This window comes from Phyllopteryx taeniolatus, chromosome 12, assembly GCF_024500385.1.
Source record: "Phyllopteryx taeniolatus isolate TA_2022b chromosome 12, UOR_Ptae_1.2, whole genome shotgun sequence".
NCBI lineage: Eukaryota > Metazoa > Chordata > Actinopteri > Syngnathiformes > Syngnathidae > Phyllopteryx > Phyllopteryx taeniolatus.
Window position 1 is genome coordinate 17,983,547 of NC_084513.1, and position 19,094 is coordinate 18,002,640.

Here is a 19,094-nt window from a genome sequence, read left to right on the forward strand (position 1 = left end):
GCCAGCACAAATAAATGAGAATAAAATGCATGTTAGTAGTCCAAAAATTTAAAAGAAATTAAGAAAAAAGAAATATTTGGGGGAGCGAGGGGTGGGGGCGCTGATTCCTCAAGTACCTGATGGAATACCGAAAAGATAATTGATTCTAAAAAGATTTGATAGTGACAGCCCTAAAACGCATATTTTACAAAAAGACAAAGTGACTTTTTCAAGGTTTTTTTCCCATTTTTTCTTTCTTCTTCATAAACCAAGGACCCCCTTCAATTATTTTATAATGCCAGTAACAACAATTATTTGATAAATGACATTTACATATTGCTTTTTCATATGCACATGAAAACCCTCCCAAGCACAACTGCGCCAGTTTAAAGTCTTTGCACTTTTTTGTGTGTGGTTTTTTTTTTTTTTTGGATTGGCACTTAACATCGTCTGCTATGCTCTCTGTTTTTACCCTGTTGACAAATCATTTTGTGACAAAGTGATCCCCAAATAAAAGTGAACGGATGTGACCGCTCAGCCATATCATACGATAAGAGGGATGAAAATACTCCAAAAGTGTCGCCGCGCCAGTGAAGCGCGGGCAGGCAAATGGGCAGAAGGAGGAGAAGCTCTCAGACAGCCCTGTTGCAGGTTGACTGCAATTTAATTAGCCTGCTCATGACTTAAATAAGATCTCATGTCAGGAGGCTTTGCAGGAAATTGAGAGACCCCGGGAGGAAGACTTATTTTTTTTCTGCCTTCAATATGTGCATCAAATGAGGAAAAGGGGACACGAAAAGAAAGCCGGCTCGTCTTTTTTCTTATTGTCATCATTTGGACATGACAATTCAAGCAGATGAATATCCATCCATCCATTTTTCTAAAGCGCTTGTCCTCATTAGTTTGGCGGGTGAGCTGGAGACTATTCACTGTTCACCCTGGACTGGTTGCCAGTCAATTGCAAAGGCACACAAATCAAAATTCACGCTCACATTCACACCTATCGACAATTTACAGCCTTGGATAAACCTAACATTTACGTTTTTCGTTTTCCATAACAATAAGATGAAAATAAGCAATAAACTACATTTTTGAATGTTATCTCTCAAGACAGACCTCCGACAAGGTAGATCTGTTAACAAATATGGAAAACTGAGACTAAGCCTGGACTATTAGTAGGAGTAAAAGATTGTATGTTACCAAACCGAAGAAAATATCGTTGTATTGATTTCCTGAATCATATTAGGATTGCCTCGGGTGAGTTCCGACATTCAGGTGCCGCCAGGCTGACGTGTAACCTGAGCGGTCGTCTTCGGAAGGACAACAACAGACCCGCCGTTGGCCCGGCAGCAGATGGACTTGGGGCTGATTTCAGCAAGACGAGACGTAGGGTGTAAATTGTGCTATAATTCTTAACCAGGGAATTGTTTGAGTTTGTGATCAAATGCATGTCTATTTGAAAGTGTTTTTTTTTTTTTTTTTTTTTACATGTGAAGTATCAATATGTAGTATACACCGCGTACAGTACGTTGACAGGAGGTGACGTGACTATATGCAAATGTTCAAAATGTCAAACTCATTTTTGTCGCGGGCCACATCGTAGTTATGATTTCTCTTGGAGGGCCGTTATGACTGTGAACCCATATGAATGTATGATCGCCTCATATTATTACATATACACAAATTGATGGATAACTACTTTTGAAACCCGAAGCCAGTAAAAACTGTTTGTTCGACTACAGTATTATTTAAATTATTTTTAGAGGATTAAAGAGGGTTGGTAACAAACAAAATGCTTGCCATATCTCAATCATTTTAAAGGTGAAGACAATTTGCAATTTTAGTATTTATGTAAGAAACATGGCGGCACGGTGGGTGACTGGTTAGAGCGTCAGCCTCACAGTTCTGAGAACCCGGGTTCAATCCCCGGCTCCGCCTGTGTGGAGTTTGCATGTTGTCCCCGTGCCTGAGTGGGTTTTCTCCGGGCACTCCGGTTTCTTCCCACATCCCAAAAACATGCATGAATTGGAGACTCTAAATTGCCCGTAGGTGTGAATGTGAGTGTGAATGTTGTTTGTTTCTATGTGCCCTGCGATTGGCTGGCAACCAGTTCAGGGTGTACCCCGCCTCCTGCCCGATGACAGCTGGGATAGACTGCAGCACGCCCGCGACCCCAGTGAGGAGAACCGGCTCAGAAAATGGATGGATGGATGGATGTAAGAAACATGGAGTGGATGCACATGATTTGGTTTCGCGAGCCACATAAAATGATGTGGCGGGCCGAATGTGGCGCCCGGGCCACCAATTTGACACCTGTGATTTAGAGAGTCAGTTTTGTTTTGTTTTATTTCGTTGTTGTTATTGTTGTTTTTTCGCTGCAGTGTGGCGACCTCTGTGGCTTCATAAAGTCTGCCCTTGAAACTTAACACACCTGCAGGAAACAACACGGGGGCGCGTTTATGACACACACACACACGCACACACACACGCACACACACTTGGCCTGAAGAGGTCACTGTGCACCTCGGCACTATTCGTCAAAGTGAGCTCAGGCGAAACTCGAGTTTCCTTTCCTCGCAACTCCGCTTACTTGCCATCCACGCATGCCCCACAACAAGTGCGCGCGCGTGGGAGCATATGCAGAGCTCATGTAACGGCATGCGCATTCTCCCCCCTCATCGGTGAGCGTCGTTGGATCGGTGGCTGCACGCGGCATCACTGTCCAATCGCATTGAGGGGGAGCACCAGAGAGAGGGAGAGAGAGGGATGCACTGGGAGGCGGGAGTCGGCGAGGGAGAGCGAGAGGGGGAGAGAGAGAGAGAGAGAGAGAGAGGGGGGAGATTGATCGTTCGTCCTGGGCCTCTCACATCCCATCGGAGAACCACTTGAATTCCTTTCTTAACGGTCACTATTCCGTTTGGATTACAGGCTGCAAGGATTGTGGTGTTTTTGTTTGTTTGTTTGTTTGGTTGTTTTTTTTTTTTTTTTTTTTTGGAGGGGTCTTTTGTGTTGTTTTCCCTTATTTGTTTGTGTGTGGCTGGTTTGCACTCGTAGGAGACGAAGGAGGCAGCGAGCGGCATCGGCAGCCTCAGCATCTCCAAGCCTTCCCATCCCCGGCCACGTCGCGCTTGACACGCGCGCGGTGCACCGTCACGCGAGACGTGCGCGCACACTTCACCGGCAGCCGCACGCAGGTTTGTGCTTTCTATTTATTCTAAATGACAACGTTATTGTGAATTATTGCGACTAGTTGTGCCGGGAATGCGGGGGAGGTCGCGCGGGGGGGGGGGGGGGGGGGGGGGTGCGCAGGCTGCAGGGGTTTGTCCCGATAAATGGAGCGTTATTGAGCAGCGTGCGTGCGTGCGATCACCACTGGAATGTTAACTAGCACCTTGGACAGCGCGCGCGCGCGCGCGCCCGCCGCGGTGGTGGTGGTAGTGTGCTGGTGGGAGGAGCGAGGCCGATCACCTCCATACTGTCATATGTGTGCGTGCGCGCGCGTGTGTGACTAGACTGAATTGATGTTGGGCCGTCTGGGCGTCTGCGTGTGTTAGAATTCTGCCCCGAGGTCTGCGCCAAGTGATAGCAGCTGCGTGGATGCGTGTGTAGTAAAATGGAAGAGTTGTGTTTTTCGCCACTGGAAGAGAGGAAAACCTGCACTCGTTATAAACAGAGATGGAGACTAAAATGTGTTTGCGCGCGTGTGTGTGGGCGAGAGAGAGAGAGAGAGAGAGAAAGTATTGAAATTAAGATGTGTAAATTGACGATGGGAAGAGAATACATCAATTGCTTTGACAGTATCGAGAATATATTTACACTGCATCCAGAAAGTATAGTCATAGCGTCTTCCAAAATAGATCACAAATCAACTTTTTCCACAAAATTCTTTGTAAATTATCCACACAATGCCAAGTCCAAAACGTCATTTCTGAAAAATAATGTCCCTAAAAATAGTAATCAATAATCTAATTGCTGCCAAAGGGGCTTCAACAAACTAATGAGTGTGAATACACAGTGAGTGGTTTATTTTTAATAAATTAGCAAATATTTCAATTAGATCATTTTTTTTTCACTTTGTCATTGTTGCACGTTTTGTGTGGAATTTCCCAAGGGAAAATGAATTCATGTTGGTTTAAGGCTGTAACATAATAATATGTGAGGAAGAAAAGTGGGTAAAAATTAGAGCTTGTGGCGGCCTTCCTGTGTGTAGCATATGCTAGCTTGCGCCCACATACCAAAAACATGCATGCTAGGTTTTACTAAAGACTGAATTGTCCGTAGGTGTGAACATGAGTGTCAGCAGAGTATTTCAGCGGCATACCCCGCGAGAGATGACGCAACGCTGAGCCAGGACTGATTGTCGGTACCCACGTGGACGAGTGAGCGTACAGCGAAGACATTGGAGATGCTAATGCTAGCTGCTAGCGTGCTAACCGTCGACTGGGTAGCTACCGTACACTTGTTACCAGGGGTAGGATGCTTAACATTTTACGCCACTTTTATTTTTGCCTCCTGGTTTGTCATTATAATTACAAGTTGCTTGTGTAATAATAGGACTGCAGTTAACTTATTTTTACACTTGCGTGGCAATTAATGCTTGGATAATGAGATAATGTGAGATGCATTACACTGCCTCCTTTATTTAACAGAGTGTTTAAGAGCGTTCTATTGTTTTAAATGTTACTAGTGGTTAACAGTTGTCACTATTTATTGACAAACGTAAAAGTGTAGTAAAATCGTATCATTCATATTATATGTCATTTGTGGAAAATGTTTTATTTCACGTGCAATGGCGTGTCAACTTATTGTCGTCGTAACCATTGAAAGATTTTTTTCTGTGAACTGTAGTCTTGTAATGCTGTGTTTATGTTGTTATGGCAGATGGAGGTTGTGTTCGATTATACAATTAGATATCTGTATGCATATACTTTGTTGTCGTGATGTTTCTGAGATTTTGGTATTGCTTACTGCGAAACCCTTTGAGACCTTTGTGATTAGGGCTAATAATAAGTCAAACTGAATTGAAGTGAATACTGAAAGAAAAAGTTATAAAACGATTTTCCCTGGAATCTCTTGGCCCAGAGGAGAATTTCATTCATTCATGTCTTTTTATGCTGTAAAATATCCTTGATCCTTAAGAATGTAACTCAAAATAAGCAGTCCTCGACCTTTTTGTTGGTGGCACACAGTGGTTCCTCGCAAAGCAATATTTTGACGGAAAGCGAAACAATTCAAAACCAAACGATTGCAAATAGGACGGCGGCACGGTGGCCGACTGGTTAGACCGTCAGCCTCACAGTTCTGAGGACCCGGGTTCAATCCTCCGGCCCCGCCTGTGTGGAGTTTGCATGTTCTCCCCGTGCCTGCGTGGGTTTTCTCCGGGCACTGCGGTTTCCTCCCACATCCCAAAAAACATGCATGAATTGGAGACTCTAAATTGCCCGTAGGCATGACTGTGAGTGCGAATGGTTGTTTGTTCCTATGTGCCCTGCGATTGGCTGGCAACCAGTTCAGGGTGTACCCCGCCTCCTGCCCGATGACAGCTGGGATAGGCTCCAGCACGCCCGCGACCCTAGTGAGGAGAAGCGGCTCAGAAAATGGATGGATGGATGGATGGATGCAAATAGGACTCAGCATGATGCTGAATGTAGTTGTAACGAGTGTGAGTCCTGTGCTTGTTTCTCTTCAACCAGCTGGTCCCATCTTGGGGTAATGGGAGACAATGACACCTGAGGCGTGTTACTTACGTCAAGTCTGCTCTGTAATTTTGTTTTAGTCGCCATCATTACAGAAAATCCCTCGTCACAAAGATAATTATTATTTTTTTTATTTTTTTGTGGCAGCTTTAAAGGCTTCATTTCCTCATTCGCTTGACATACAGTATATGTAGAGCAAGCAAGCAAGCAAGTTTGGCGTGTAAGAATCACTCGCAGGGAAAAAAAACATATTTGAAGTTGTACTGCTGATAGTGTCTCCTAAATGCAATTTTTTTTCCTGGAAGTGGTAGGCTCTTATTTCTATCACTGGGCCTTTTCTCCTTTTCAAAGAAGCTCTCCAAAGAAGTTTATTTTTGACTCATTTTTGCCAGCTTGTGGCTTTACTTTTTAGACAAGGCAAGGAAGCTTTATTTATATCGCACATTTCATACACAAGGTAACTCAATGTGCTTTACATGATTAAAAGTACATTTAAATGCATTTCAAAACAAGGAACAAAGAACATTTCAAAAATAAAGTACAGAAAAAAGGGACAGCTTACTAAAATGAGAAAAAAAAACGTACAGTGCAAATAAAAGATAAAAAGATGAGCGGTGTGCACAGGCAGATGAACCTGACTTTGGAAATAAAAAGAATTTCAGAATCTGATGAGCAATGAAATGGTTTTCTAAACCTCCGAGGACTTACATCATTGCCTATACAGTTGATACAAATTTTATTCTGGTCCCAGCCCAACCCTGGAAGAGAGTAATTCAATTTCCATTATTTCCAATGGGGAAATGTTTGGAAATGGCAACCTTTGGTCAACCTTCTACTGCGTACGTGCGTGTATATGTATGATCAAATTAAGTCAGTCTATCTGTAATTAGAACTGTACTTTGCTGGGGATATAAACACTGTGTGCATGTGTGGGACAGAGATAGAGAGAAGAGTGTGTGTGTGTGTGTGTGCAGGCTTCCTAGCATCACTGGGGTTAGGAACTCATGTGTGTTCATGGTTTAATTAAGCGTGTGACGTGACTCTCCACCCTCTCAGCACTAACCCACCTCCTCCTCCCCCCTCCACAGGGTCTTGGGATGCGTGCAGCAGCGTAGCAGGGGAGTGACATATGTCTGCAGCTCACGCTCACACACATCAGCGCCGACACGCTGACACACCAGTTAAAGCTGAGCAGTCAACATGAACGGTGGCAATTCCTTTCGCATATGTAAGTCTGTTGTGTGTGCACGTGCACACGCAGACGCACGCGCACGCACACACGCACACGCACACACATATATATATATATGAATACAATTTATAATTACAAGTTTGCTTTGACTTACCTTGGCAGATATAATTGGTAAATATTTCTCCAAAAATTCAAAAAATGTTTTTTTTTGCCACTTTCAGCTGAAAGTTAATGCCAAACTAAACCTGAATTAGAGGGAATTAGAGAATAACGTGTATTTAAAACAACCCCAAAGCCTCTGCTACCTTAATGCTAACATCCAATAGGAAACGCCACAGGCACACTTGCTAACGATTAGCATCTATGCTGCAGTGTTGTTACCCTTTAAGCAGAAGCTATCTGAATATAAATGGTACAGCAACACATGTAGACAGATAATGTAACAATACTCACAGGCATATATATATATATATATATATATATATATATATATATATATATATACACATATTCTTTATCCTCTGCGAAGAATGATTCATATTACTGCCGTACTGAGAAGCCAAGAGAGGAGTTGAATCTCCAGTACAGTATATCCATATATGTCTGTCTTACACTGCCCCCCAGGTGGCCAAGGCACGCACACCGGAATGAGCACAGAATTTGCACTGAAGGGGAAAATGTGCTAAGTTTTTCATTAAAAAACACATTGCAAAATGTTGTTTTTTCAGGGAGGAGGCTGGGACTGATTACTGACATTTCCATTGAGTTCAATGGGTAAAGATGAGTTGAGATACAATTGGTTGAGTCGGAACTCTAGTCCAGGTACAAATGAAACTATCTTTAGACACCACTGTACTGTATTAGAATTTGAGATTCATGTTATTAGTAGTTTACAGAACAAAAGAAAATGTTCATGTTACTCATATATCTCCAAATAGCAAAATCGGAGGAACTGATCATTTTACAGTGGTCTCTTCATTCCCCCAAGATCTGTAAAAACATATGTGTTTGACATTTTGGCTTGATTTCACCTCGACTCCATTGACGAAGACTAATGATGTCATTATGTCCTTTCCTTTCCCCGCCGCTGCCTCCTCCTCTTCCTCCTACTCTCTTCTAGGAGGCAGTTTGGGCTTGTCATGGGGGCTGAGCGGAAGGAGAGAGTGACAGAGGAACAGTGATGCTACTGTTTACATAACAAGACATTCACACACACACACACACACACACATGAACACACACTCGAATCGCCAGTACGGGACACACAATCACTTACACACACGGACGCAAAGGGAATGATGCCAAGTGACTCACCGAACACTCAGAGGCACTGAATGACACACACACACACACATAAGAAGGAAAAGTTATTTTCAAGGGTCAGCTTGGTGTGTGTGTGCGCGCGCGATGTGTTTATGGGCCGAGCTTCACGAGAGTTCCGGCTACCACTGAAGGCTCCTAAACCCGCATAAAACGCACACTGCCCGATCCCCCCGTCGCCATGCCCGAGCCGAAGAGGAGAAGTGGAGCTCCTCGGCACGTCTCCTCTCTCCTCTGGCTCGTGTCCTCGCTGCCCGCCATCTGCCTCCTCCACCTCAGCCTCTGCGCGGCCCGCTCGGCGGCGCAGCAGACGGCGCCCGTCGTGTCAACGGCGCAGGGGCGCATCCGCGGCGTCCTGACCCCGCTGCCGTCGGACCTCCTGGGCCCCGTCATCCAGTACCTGGGGGTGCCCTACGCCAGGCCCCCGACCGGGGACCGACGTTTCCAAGCGCCCGAGCCGCCCTTACCCTGGCCCGGAATACGGAACGTGACCCAGTTCGCGCCCGTTTGCCCGCAGTCGCTGGACGAGAGGAGCATGCTGGGAGACATGATGCCTTCCTGGCTCACGGCCAACCTGGACATCGCGGCCACCTACCTGACCCACCAGAGTGAGGACTGTCTTTACCTCAACATCTACGTGCCCACCGAGGAAGGTGAGGATGCATGGTAACGTTAAGCAAAAACTTACGGTACAAGCATTACGTATGATACATGTCGTATCAAATATTGCTCGTTGGGGAGGAGCTACGTTTAGCCTGGGTTGTTAGCGGGAGTCTTTGAAATGCATGTACACGAGCACTTCGGGTGCATTTCTTTTTTTTCTAAATCACATCATCTGTAGGTCATTTATCTTCAAGTGTTAAGTGTCCAAAGCGTTGGAACGATTTGAAATATTCGGTTATAGGATCATCTAGGGATATATTTTTAAAGTATTCTAAAACTTTTTGGGGGGCATCAATCAACGTGATTATTTTATTCTGATTCTGATGATGGTCCTGACATACAAACAGTGCCCAATGAATTAGTTCGCACAGCGGCGTAAGAATATGAAGTCACGCTCAGTTACCACCATACTGACGTAGATTAGTAATCAACTACATGGGTGTGTCCACTGAATGCGCTTAAATGTATTGAGAAACACATTTTGGAATCCACTTCACAGGGTCTTTAAGTAATAGTGTCACACTTGCATGACAGCTGATATTAAAAAGTTGATTTCAGTAATCGTCCTTTTGCACTTCCTTAAATGCTATGCTATTTTACACTTGTACGACCGTTAAGAATGTTACATAGTCGCCTGTACGGTTAGTGAAGATTTTATGAAGGCAATAGTTTGACCTTGGAATGGATTATTTAAATTTCTCGTATTTCTTGTGGCGAAAACTATGTATGTATGCATGTGTATATATATATATATATATACATATATAGGTGTGAAGTAATTTAAAATCTTAAAAATGGTCGCATCCGATTGTGTCCGACTTGAGCGCTTCCGCTGTAATTCTTCTTCCATCTGTGCGTGCACGGGCTGCAGCTTAAAATGCGGACACCTGCGCCAGTTGCTGTGGGGTTTGCGCCTCTACTTGTGGAGGCAAGTGAGACGGACAAAGACTCACTCATGCATACATAGTGGTTCATACATGCGGATGTGAGCGGCACACGCACGCACGCACACACACAGACACACACAGGCACATGCACTTGTTTTTTTTCCACAGCCGGCATGAACACTCTCACACGCCTCAATTTAAACCCACTTTTGCAGATGGATTAAGGTAAGCAGGTTGGGGGCCTCCACCTGCCCGCGGATTGATTAGACGCATACAAATGGACGTGTGGCCAATCGGGCTGTCACTCGCTATTACGCAGACACGCACTTCATCGTCTCTCGTCTGCTCTCAGACATCCACGAGGAGGGCGGGCAGAGGCCCGTGATGGTCTACGTCCACGGCGGCTCGTACACGGAAGGCACCGGCAACATGATGGACGGCAGCGTGCTGGCGAGCTACGGCAACGTCATCGTCATCACGCTCAACTACCGGCTGGGCGTGCTCGGTAAAGTGATACTGTACTCCACCGGTGTCAAACTCAAGGCCCGGGGGCCGAATCTGGCCTGCCAAGTCATTTTATGTGGCCCGCGAAAGCAAATCATCTGTGTCAACTTCCATGATTATTGCTCAAATTCTCACATATAATAAATAGTATTGTTGAGATATTGCAAGCATTTACTGTTTAGAGTAACTTGAACAATAGCTGAACAAACTATTATCCTTGAATTCTGATTTCAAAACTAGGTATCCATCAATTTGTTGTGTTTATGTAATAATATTATGAGGTGACTAAACATTTATATGGTTTCACAGTCAGCGGCCCTCTGAGGGAAAAATCACGACTACAGTGTGGCCCGTGACAAAAATGAGTTTGACACACCTGCTGTACTAAAAAAATGACGTATGAAATGGTGTGAGTGTGAATGTAGAAGTGAGTTTGTGTCAATTTGTCAATGTAAAATATCATGACAGTACAACATGACATATGATGATAAATACAGTATTTCCTCATGGTGGGGGGTGCTTATTTACTCACCTGTACCAGGGCTATGTCGTAGCACACTTATTATGGCTGAGGATTTTATTTGTACAAATGCATTTTTAAAATAACAACAACAACAAAAAAACATTAAACGATGATGCTTGACTGGCTGGCGACAAGTCCAGGGTGTACCAGGGTTAGGCTCCGACTTTTTCTATTATACAAAGCTATGACTTGGCTAAATGAAGCCCCTCCCTTCAGTTCAACACGGCAAAAAGATACCACCAGATGGCGCCAAAGCCATATTTTTACATTAGACATGGCTTTGGCCTAAGACAAAAACAGCAAATAGGTGAGTTTAGCTAGGGTAATATTAAAAATACCCAAATGGTGAATGATGAATACTGTATGTGGGGGTCCACTGTATTATAATACAGCAGCAAGGTGGCCAAGTGGTTAGCATGTCTGGCTCACAGTTCTGAAGTTAAGGATTTGAATCTCACCTCCAGTCTTCCTGTGTGGAGTTGGCATGTTACGCTCTGTTCAGTGAAGACTCTAAATTGTCCGTAGGTGTGAATGTGGGTGTGGAAGGTTATTTGTCTATGTGTGCCCTGCGATTGGCTAGCGCAGTGATTCCCAACCTTTATTGAGCCAAGGCACATATTTTACATTTGAAAAATGTAATCACGGCACACCGACAAACAAAAATGTCACAAAAAGTGGATACACAAGTCAATTAGACACTTTCTGCCATTGAATCTGTCTTTATATGCCGCTGGCAAAAATACATTTATTTGTTGTAAATAAATAATATTTTGACCAATTAAGTGAAATTTGATAACTTCACAGCAGAAGAGCTCTAACGGCACACTGGGAATTGGGAATCACTGGGTTAGCGATCAGTCCAACGTGTACCCCGCCTCTTGCCAAAGTCAGTTGGGATCCGCTTAAGCTCACACGCGACCCTAATGAGTGCTCTTGAAAACGTATGGGTGTATGTATTACAATCATTATTTCCCCCCAACCACTTCAAATCAAACTCCATTGCAAACGTCAGCTTTACAGATGCCACATTTGCTCAGCAGGCAGCGCGTGTTGTGGTAACGACGTCCACTGCGACGCATGGCGCTATCGTCACAGTAAAGGGACTTAGAGGGAGCACATATTTGGAAAAACAGTGGCGTCTATCTGAAGTGTGGCATCTACTCTATTTAGTCATGTATGAATTACTCTATTACAACTGAGGCCACTATTTGAGGAAATACAGTAGATGATGTGTGTTCATTTTTTTACGGTTCTAAATGAGTGTGTTGTCTCCTTATAACACATTTGTTTGCATGCAAACAATGCATGTTGAACTTTACCATTTTTATTTATTTATTTATTTTGCCTCGCTACCCTTTAGAGAGGAGCAACAGCTGTGTAATCGTCAATGATGATATTTTCGCTCTGCTAATAACATTGCACACTTGCTGAATGAGAATTACCGTTAATTGAGGTTAGCTCGTTTGTGCGTGTGTGTGTGTGTATGTGTGTGATTTGGTGGAGAAGGTTGGCATGTATACCTGCAAACATTATACACACAATTGATAAAATGATTTTCAAAACTCATTTTAATTTCTAAAATTTTTTTTTTAAATTAATGTGATTCATTAGTGTATGTGAAATTATTAAATCTCAAAAACATTTGCTACCAGTGTAGGGTTTATCTCAACTTTTCCTTATCAACTGACTTAGGCTACATTTCACCCATGAATATGATATAATATAATATAGAAACATGTAATACTATAACATTCTTAATGCACAGCACACGATAAGGAGCATAGCAATTGGACGGATGTTTTTAAGTACTTACTTTTAAGTGCTACAAAATCCATAATCTGATTGTTTTAATAATTAAACCACTACCTGTAGTTACCTTTCAGAAAAATATTCTTTTTTTTTTCTGTTGTGCGTGTTTTTTCTAAAATGGATATTTCTGTAGCTCTTATCTTCCACTACACTCGTTGCTTTCTAAATGGGTAAAACTTGATCCCCCAGTGTTTTTTTTTTCTCTTCTTACATTATTTTTAGTTTAAACGTGCAGTGCACAAAGCCTCTATAAATTGAAAATCATGTAATCCTGGCATTCTTGATAAAAACAGCAAAACCCTAAGGGATAAAAGAAATACAAATAAAATACTCCACTGGCATCATTTTTATGCGGAGCACTGACGGTATGAGCATGTATTTACAGTGGCTACTTTTGTGTGAGTGCATTGCACTTTCTTTTTCAAAAGTGAGGCTACATCACACCTTTACTCACATTAATAATTGTTACATAATTTCCACCCACTACTTGTACAATGTGGTCACAGTTAACGTGCTGACACTGCATGTTTTATCATTAGTGATACATAATCATTCTCTCATGAAGTGGTATTAAAAATGTAATTTAAAAAAAACTATGTGAGTTGCATTCATGTGCTCTTTTTCCTTAAATAATTAAACGCATATTTTATATTCTAGCTTTGAGTGCAGTTCCACATGCAAATCATCAACAGAATTTCCTCCAGTGCGGGAAGCGAACATCTTTGCTAAGATGTACGAGCCGAATGTATGTGCATGATTCTTATGGAATTAAAATAGAACAAAAAAATAAAGAAAATAAAAGCGGTCACAGGTTTCATTGCAAATTAATGAAATGATCATTAAAATTCGCTACAAAGCCACCCATCTTTCTAGTGCAGGGTTTCCCAGCCTTTATCGTCGATTCAAGGCACATAACAAAGAACGAACAAACAAAAATGTGAAATAATGTTCCTCTAATCTGAATTGATTCACCAATTAGTGTGAAATCGGGGCCTGTTTACTTGAACACAAAGCTCTTCTGTTGTATGAATTGCACCTTCTGCCAACTAGTGAAAGACCATTCAATTTTAATGTCCGCCGCAATTCATCACTGGCAGACACAGATGACAAAGATAAATTCTTTGTGGTTAATAAATTAATAATTTCTGGACCACTGAAGTGAAATTGGATCATTTTGTGGGGCACACACTAATGTGGGGTTGCGAATCACCGGTCTCGTAAATCAGCTTCCGATTGGGCGTCGTTTTGAGCCAATTCCCTGCTCGGATTTTGTCAAAGTCGGAGCCCTGAAATTCCTTTTCGACTCATGCGCATGAGCACTTGAGACATTTCTTTTGTGCCTGCTGCTATGATAGACATGTCCAGCCAAATTCATGTCTATCGGCGAAAGTGGTGTCCGGGGCAAATGTTTCTTTTCCAGGGGGCGCTCTTGAGTGAGTTTTGGAGGTTCATGCTGGGCACCCCTAAAATACATCATTTTTCTGGATTGTCGAAAGAATAATAATTAAAGCCATTCCAAGCAGGCCCTCACACCGCCTGGTGATTTGAGCCCACGAGAAGCCCTTGAGGCATTTTGACAAATGACACAAATCTGCTACTAGTTCATGGACGCAACAACAACAACAAAATGTGCTCATTAAGTTTGTTAAATGGCTTGGATTTTAATGACTATTCAGGGCTACCCAAATAGTCATGTGTTTGTATTTTAATCATCTCCATCTTCTGTGTTTACACCACCTCCATTAAGATCGCATTCATCATCATCATCATCATCATCATCATCATCATCCATCATCACGGGTGGCGGTGTCTTCAGCCGTTCTTCGCCGTACTTGTTGGATGTGTGAGGTGAGCCGGCGGATGCAGAGCCCGCAGTTGATTTTTCTTTTTCCTAATCGTATTCAGCTGGAACTTGAGCACGTCTTTGAACAGTCTTACTAAATTCCAATGCTGACCTAGATCTTACCGTGAACGCATACAGAATATTCAAAGCGACCTAAAATTGGAAGCGGGCTTTAATTGGTCATTAATATGCTTCTTGTTCGGGAGGATTACTGGTGGGTTATAAAATGAATGAGTTTTACATTTTTGCTTTCGTTCCGCTCACATTACACTGAATGAGCTTCTGCACTGATGAGATATACAGTGCGCTCTTCAACAAGGCCTTGTGTTTTAATCGTGTCCAATGGGTGAAGTGAGCCTGAGGTTGGGTTTAAAGCAAAGGTTAGGGTTGAAAATTACAGTTTCAAGACAGAGTCAGGGTTTCAAGCAAAGGGCAAGCATTGAAAGTCAGGTTACAAACCAGGGTTCGGGTTTCAAACTCCGGTTCGGGTTTCTGATTTGGTTGATTTTGTTTCCAAGTTAGGGCTTCAAATTAGGCTTTCAAGTTAAGGTTTATAATTAGGGTCTCAAGACAGGGTTTAGGCTAAGTTGAAGGTTTCAAGACAGGGTTAGGGTTTTCAAATTGGGGTCTCAAGTCTGGGTTAGAGTTTCCAGTCATGATTAATAATTAGGGTTTTAAAACAGAGTATGGGTTTCAAATTAAGGTCAAAGGACAGCTTTGTAGCTTCTATTTAGGGTTTAAAATGTGTTTTGTAAAGACAGAGTAAGGGTTTCTAATTTTCGGGCCCAGTTAGGGGTTTCTAATTTGGGTTTGAAGCCTTGTTTAGGGGTTCAAATTACACTTTCAAACCAGGGCTAGAGTTTCAAATTAGGGGTTTATAATCAGGGTTTCGAACTAGGGTATGTTTCAAAAGAAGGTTTTTGTTTCCAGCCTGGGTTAATGTTTCAAATTAAAATTGTTTCGAATCAGGTTTTCAGAAAGTGGTTAGGATTCTAAAGTAGGGTTACATTGCGGCCAGCTACACACCTTCAGCATGTGTATATATTATTTAATACCAATATACACGTTGTGTACTCCAGTGTGTTAACACAACGTGTGCCTTTGCAGGATTTCTGAGTACAGGGGACCAGGCCGCCAAAGGGAACTACGGCCTGCTGGACCAGATCCAAGCTCTGCGCTGGGTCAAGGAGAACGTTGCGGCGTTTGGAGGAGATCCAAACAGGGTGACCGTGTTCGGGTCTGGAGCTGGAGCTTCCTGCGTCAGTCTACTCACTTTGTCTCACTACTCTGAGGGTGAGTAAGGAACAAAAAGCTGGAGTCACTATTTGTGTTTCCCCACCGAAGCCAATTATTGTATACGAGGGGTACTCAAATACAAATTTCGAAGAACCATAAAGGGTGTTAGGGTTTCACGAGAGGGGATTGGCCCAACACCCCCGCCCCCTCCCCCGACTTTAAACTCCAACTACAATAACAAACGCATGAGTTCTCCTCAAAACTTGATTGTAATTTGTGTTCACGTCTGCCTCAGATTTGTTCCAGAGGGCCATCATCCAGAGCGGCAGCGCTTTAGCCAGTTGGGCCGTCAACTACCAGCCCAGCAAGTACGCCCGACAGCTGGGGGAGCGGGTGGGCTGCGGCGTCGACGACAGCGGCCAGCTGGTGGCCTGCCTCCAGGGGCGGAGCTACCGAGAGCTGGTGGAGCAGCACGTCATGCCGGCCAAGTACCACACGGCTTTCGCCCCGGTGATCGACGGGGACGTGATACCGGACGACCCGCAGATCCTGATGGAGCAGGGGGAGTTCCTCAACTATGACGTCATGCTGGGGGTGAATCAGGGCGAGGGGGTGAAGTTCGTGGAGGGCATCGTTGACTCAGAGGACGGCGTCACGGCCGAGGACTTTGACTTTGCCGTGTCGGACTTTGTGGATAGTCTCTATGGATACCCGGAAGGCCGCGACACGCTCAGAGAGAGTATAAGGTGAACGTTTACATTGTTTTCAAGAGGTCGTGCAACCGTTTGACAATTTTGAACAATTGAACATAATCTGGGGGGGGCGGGGAGGGGGGATGACAGAAAAACAATGCAAAGTTTGACACCCAAGACTCACTGCTCACACCGCTTGCCGTAGAAAGCAGTTGTCACTGTCACAGTCTGACCTTGCCACACATCCAATTATCAGGATACGGGAAGCTGCGACAGCTCTGCATGTAAAACATGGCAAGTTGTCTTCGAAAGGCGCTGGCAAATAAATGTTTCTACCGTTACGCCTCCAATGCGCTAATTTCAAGGGAAGTCAGTGTGAAAAATAAAATGCAGTCGCTTGGGATTCTATCCCCGTTTACATTCCTGAACAGTATCGGAAGTAGTGCACTGCAATGCAATGACTGCAAATATTGAATTTTGATGTAAAGCGGTAATGTAATGCATTACATTGTCCTGTCGTGTCAATATACATTTAGCTGAAGTAAATTACATCTTAGCTTTTTAAAATGCTATGTCACGCATTGCAGTAGTAGCAGTAATGCAATTCAATTCAGAGACAGTGGTATTGTAATGTAACTTTTTGAACGACTAGTGACTAGTAACGAATAATCATAAACACATGTTCGAGATTTAAATGAGATAAAATCAAATGATGTTTAATTGTGGTGGTTTATTGGTACATTCGGATGGTGCGCGTTAGATTCCCGGCCAGTGCCTAAAATAATCGGCCGCCCAGTCCCAAGCCCGGATAAAAATTGGGTTGCATCAGAAAGGGCACCGTGTTTCAAAACGGTGCCAAACAAATCAAGCGATTGACTCACTGCACACACCGCTTTGCGTGGAAAGCAATTGTTGCCGTCACAGAAACTCTCCCATTGGTTGCCATGTATCCAATTATCTGAATGCCTGAATGCCGCATTGTCCCTCTTTGGCGAGCTCTGTCTTAAGGCACAGTCGAATAAAAGGCATCTACCTCAAATGTATTAATTTACATGGATTGGATATCCAATTCCAGGATGCATTTAACATGTATATAGAGTACAGTAAAACACTTCTTGATGCAAGAGTATTTGCCTTACCTCTAACTTGATTCATTGATTCATTCCCGCTTCCATTTATACAGTCACCAAGTGGGAACTGAACCCCCATTGCCTGAATGGATTGTGGCAATTGAACCACTACACCATCATTATTACAACCCCAATCCCAATGAAGTTCGGACATTGTGTTAAACATAAATAAAAACAGAATACTATGATTTGCAAATCATGTTCGACCTATATTTAATTGAATACACCTCAAAGACAATTAATGTTCAAACTGATAAACTTTATTGTCTTTAGCAAATAATCATTAACTTAGAATTTTATGGCTGCAACACGTTCCAAAAAAGCTGGGACAGGGTCATGTTTACCACTGTGTTACATCACCTTTTGTTTTAACAACATTCAATAAATGTTTGGGAACTGATGACACTAATTGTTGAAGCTTCGTAGGTGGAATTCTTTCCCATTCTTGCTTGATGTACAGCTTCAGCTGTTCAACATTCCTGGGTCTCCGTTGTCGTATTTTACGCTTCATAATGCGCTGCACATTTTCAATGGGAGACAGGTCTGGACTGCAGGCAGGCCAGTCTAGTACCCGCACTCTTTTACTACGAAGCCACGCTGTTGTAACGTGCAGAATGTGGTTTGGCATTGTCTTGCTGAAATAAGCAGGGGCGTCCATGAGAAAGACGTTGCTTGGATGGCAGCATATGTTTCTCCAAAACTTGTATGTACCTTTCAGCATTAATGCTGCCTTCACAGATGTGTAAGTTACCCATGCCATTGGCACTAACACAGCCCTATACCATCACAGATGCTGGCTTTTGAACTTTGCGTCCATAACAGTCCGTATGGTTCTTTTCCTCTTTGGCCCGGAGGACACGACGACCACAATTTCCCAAAACAATTTGAAATGTGGACTCGTCGGACCACAGAACACTTTTCCACTTTGCATCAGTCCATCTTAGATGACCTCGGGCCCAGAGAAGCCGGCGGAGTTTCTGGGTGTTGTTGATAAATGGCTTTTGCTTTGCATAGTAGAGTTTCAAGTTGCAGTTACGGATGTAGCGCCGAACTGTATTTACTGACATTGGTTTTCTGAAGTGTTCCTGAGCCCATGTGGCGATATCCTTGACACATTGATGTCGGTTTTTTATGCAGTGCCGCCTGAGGGATCGAAGGTCACGGGCATTCAATGTTGGTTTTCGGCTTTGCCGCTTACATGTAGTGATTTCCCCAGATTCTCTGAATCGTTTGATGATATTATGGACCGTAGATGATGAAATCTCTAAATTCCTTGCAATTGTACGTTGAGGAACATTGTCCTTAAGCTTGTCCTTATTTTCTCACACACTTGTTCACAAAGAGGTGAACCTCGCCCCATCTTTGCTTGTGAATGACTGAGCAATTCAGGGAAGCTCCTTTTATACCCAATCATGGCACCCACCTGTTCCCAATTAGCCTGTTCACCTGTGGGATGTTCCAAACAGGTGTTTGATGAGCATTCCTCAACTTTCTCAGTCTTTTTTGCCACCTGTCCCAGCTTTTTTGGAACGTGTTGCAGCCATAAAATTCTAAGCTAATGATTATTTGCAAAAAAAAACAATAAGGTTTATCCGTTTGAACATCAAACATCTTATCTTT

The 19,094-nt window shown here is 43.3% G+C and overlaps 1 protein-coding gene across 1 annotated transcript in view; it reads left to right on the forward strand.

The window, feature by feature from the left end:
- Positions 1-2,820: 2,820 nt before the first annotated feature.
- The window catches only part of LOC133486994 (neuroligin-4, X-linked-like), a 30,049-nt gene continuing 13,775 nt past the window's right edge, over positions 2,821-19,094 (forward strand). Inside the window, exons 1-6 of the mRNA XM_061792914.1 lie at positions 2,821-3,173; positions 6,764-6,903; positions 7,988-8,840; positions 10,090-10,242; positions 15,524-15,709; positions 15,948-16,398. Of these exons, the coding sequence (XP_061648898.1) occupies positions 8,369-8,840; positions 10,090-10,242; positions 15,524-15,709; positions 15,948-16,398 (1,262 nt within the window). The 5' untranslated portion in view covers positions 2,821-3,173; positions 6,764-6,903; positions 7,988-8,368. The remainder of the gene's footprint in view (positions 3,174-6,763; positions 6,904-7,987; positions 8,841-10,089; positions 10,243-15,523; positions 15,710-15,947; positions 16,399-19,094) is intronic.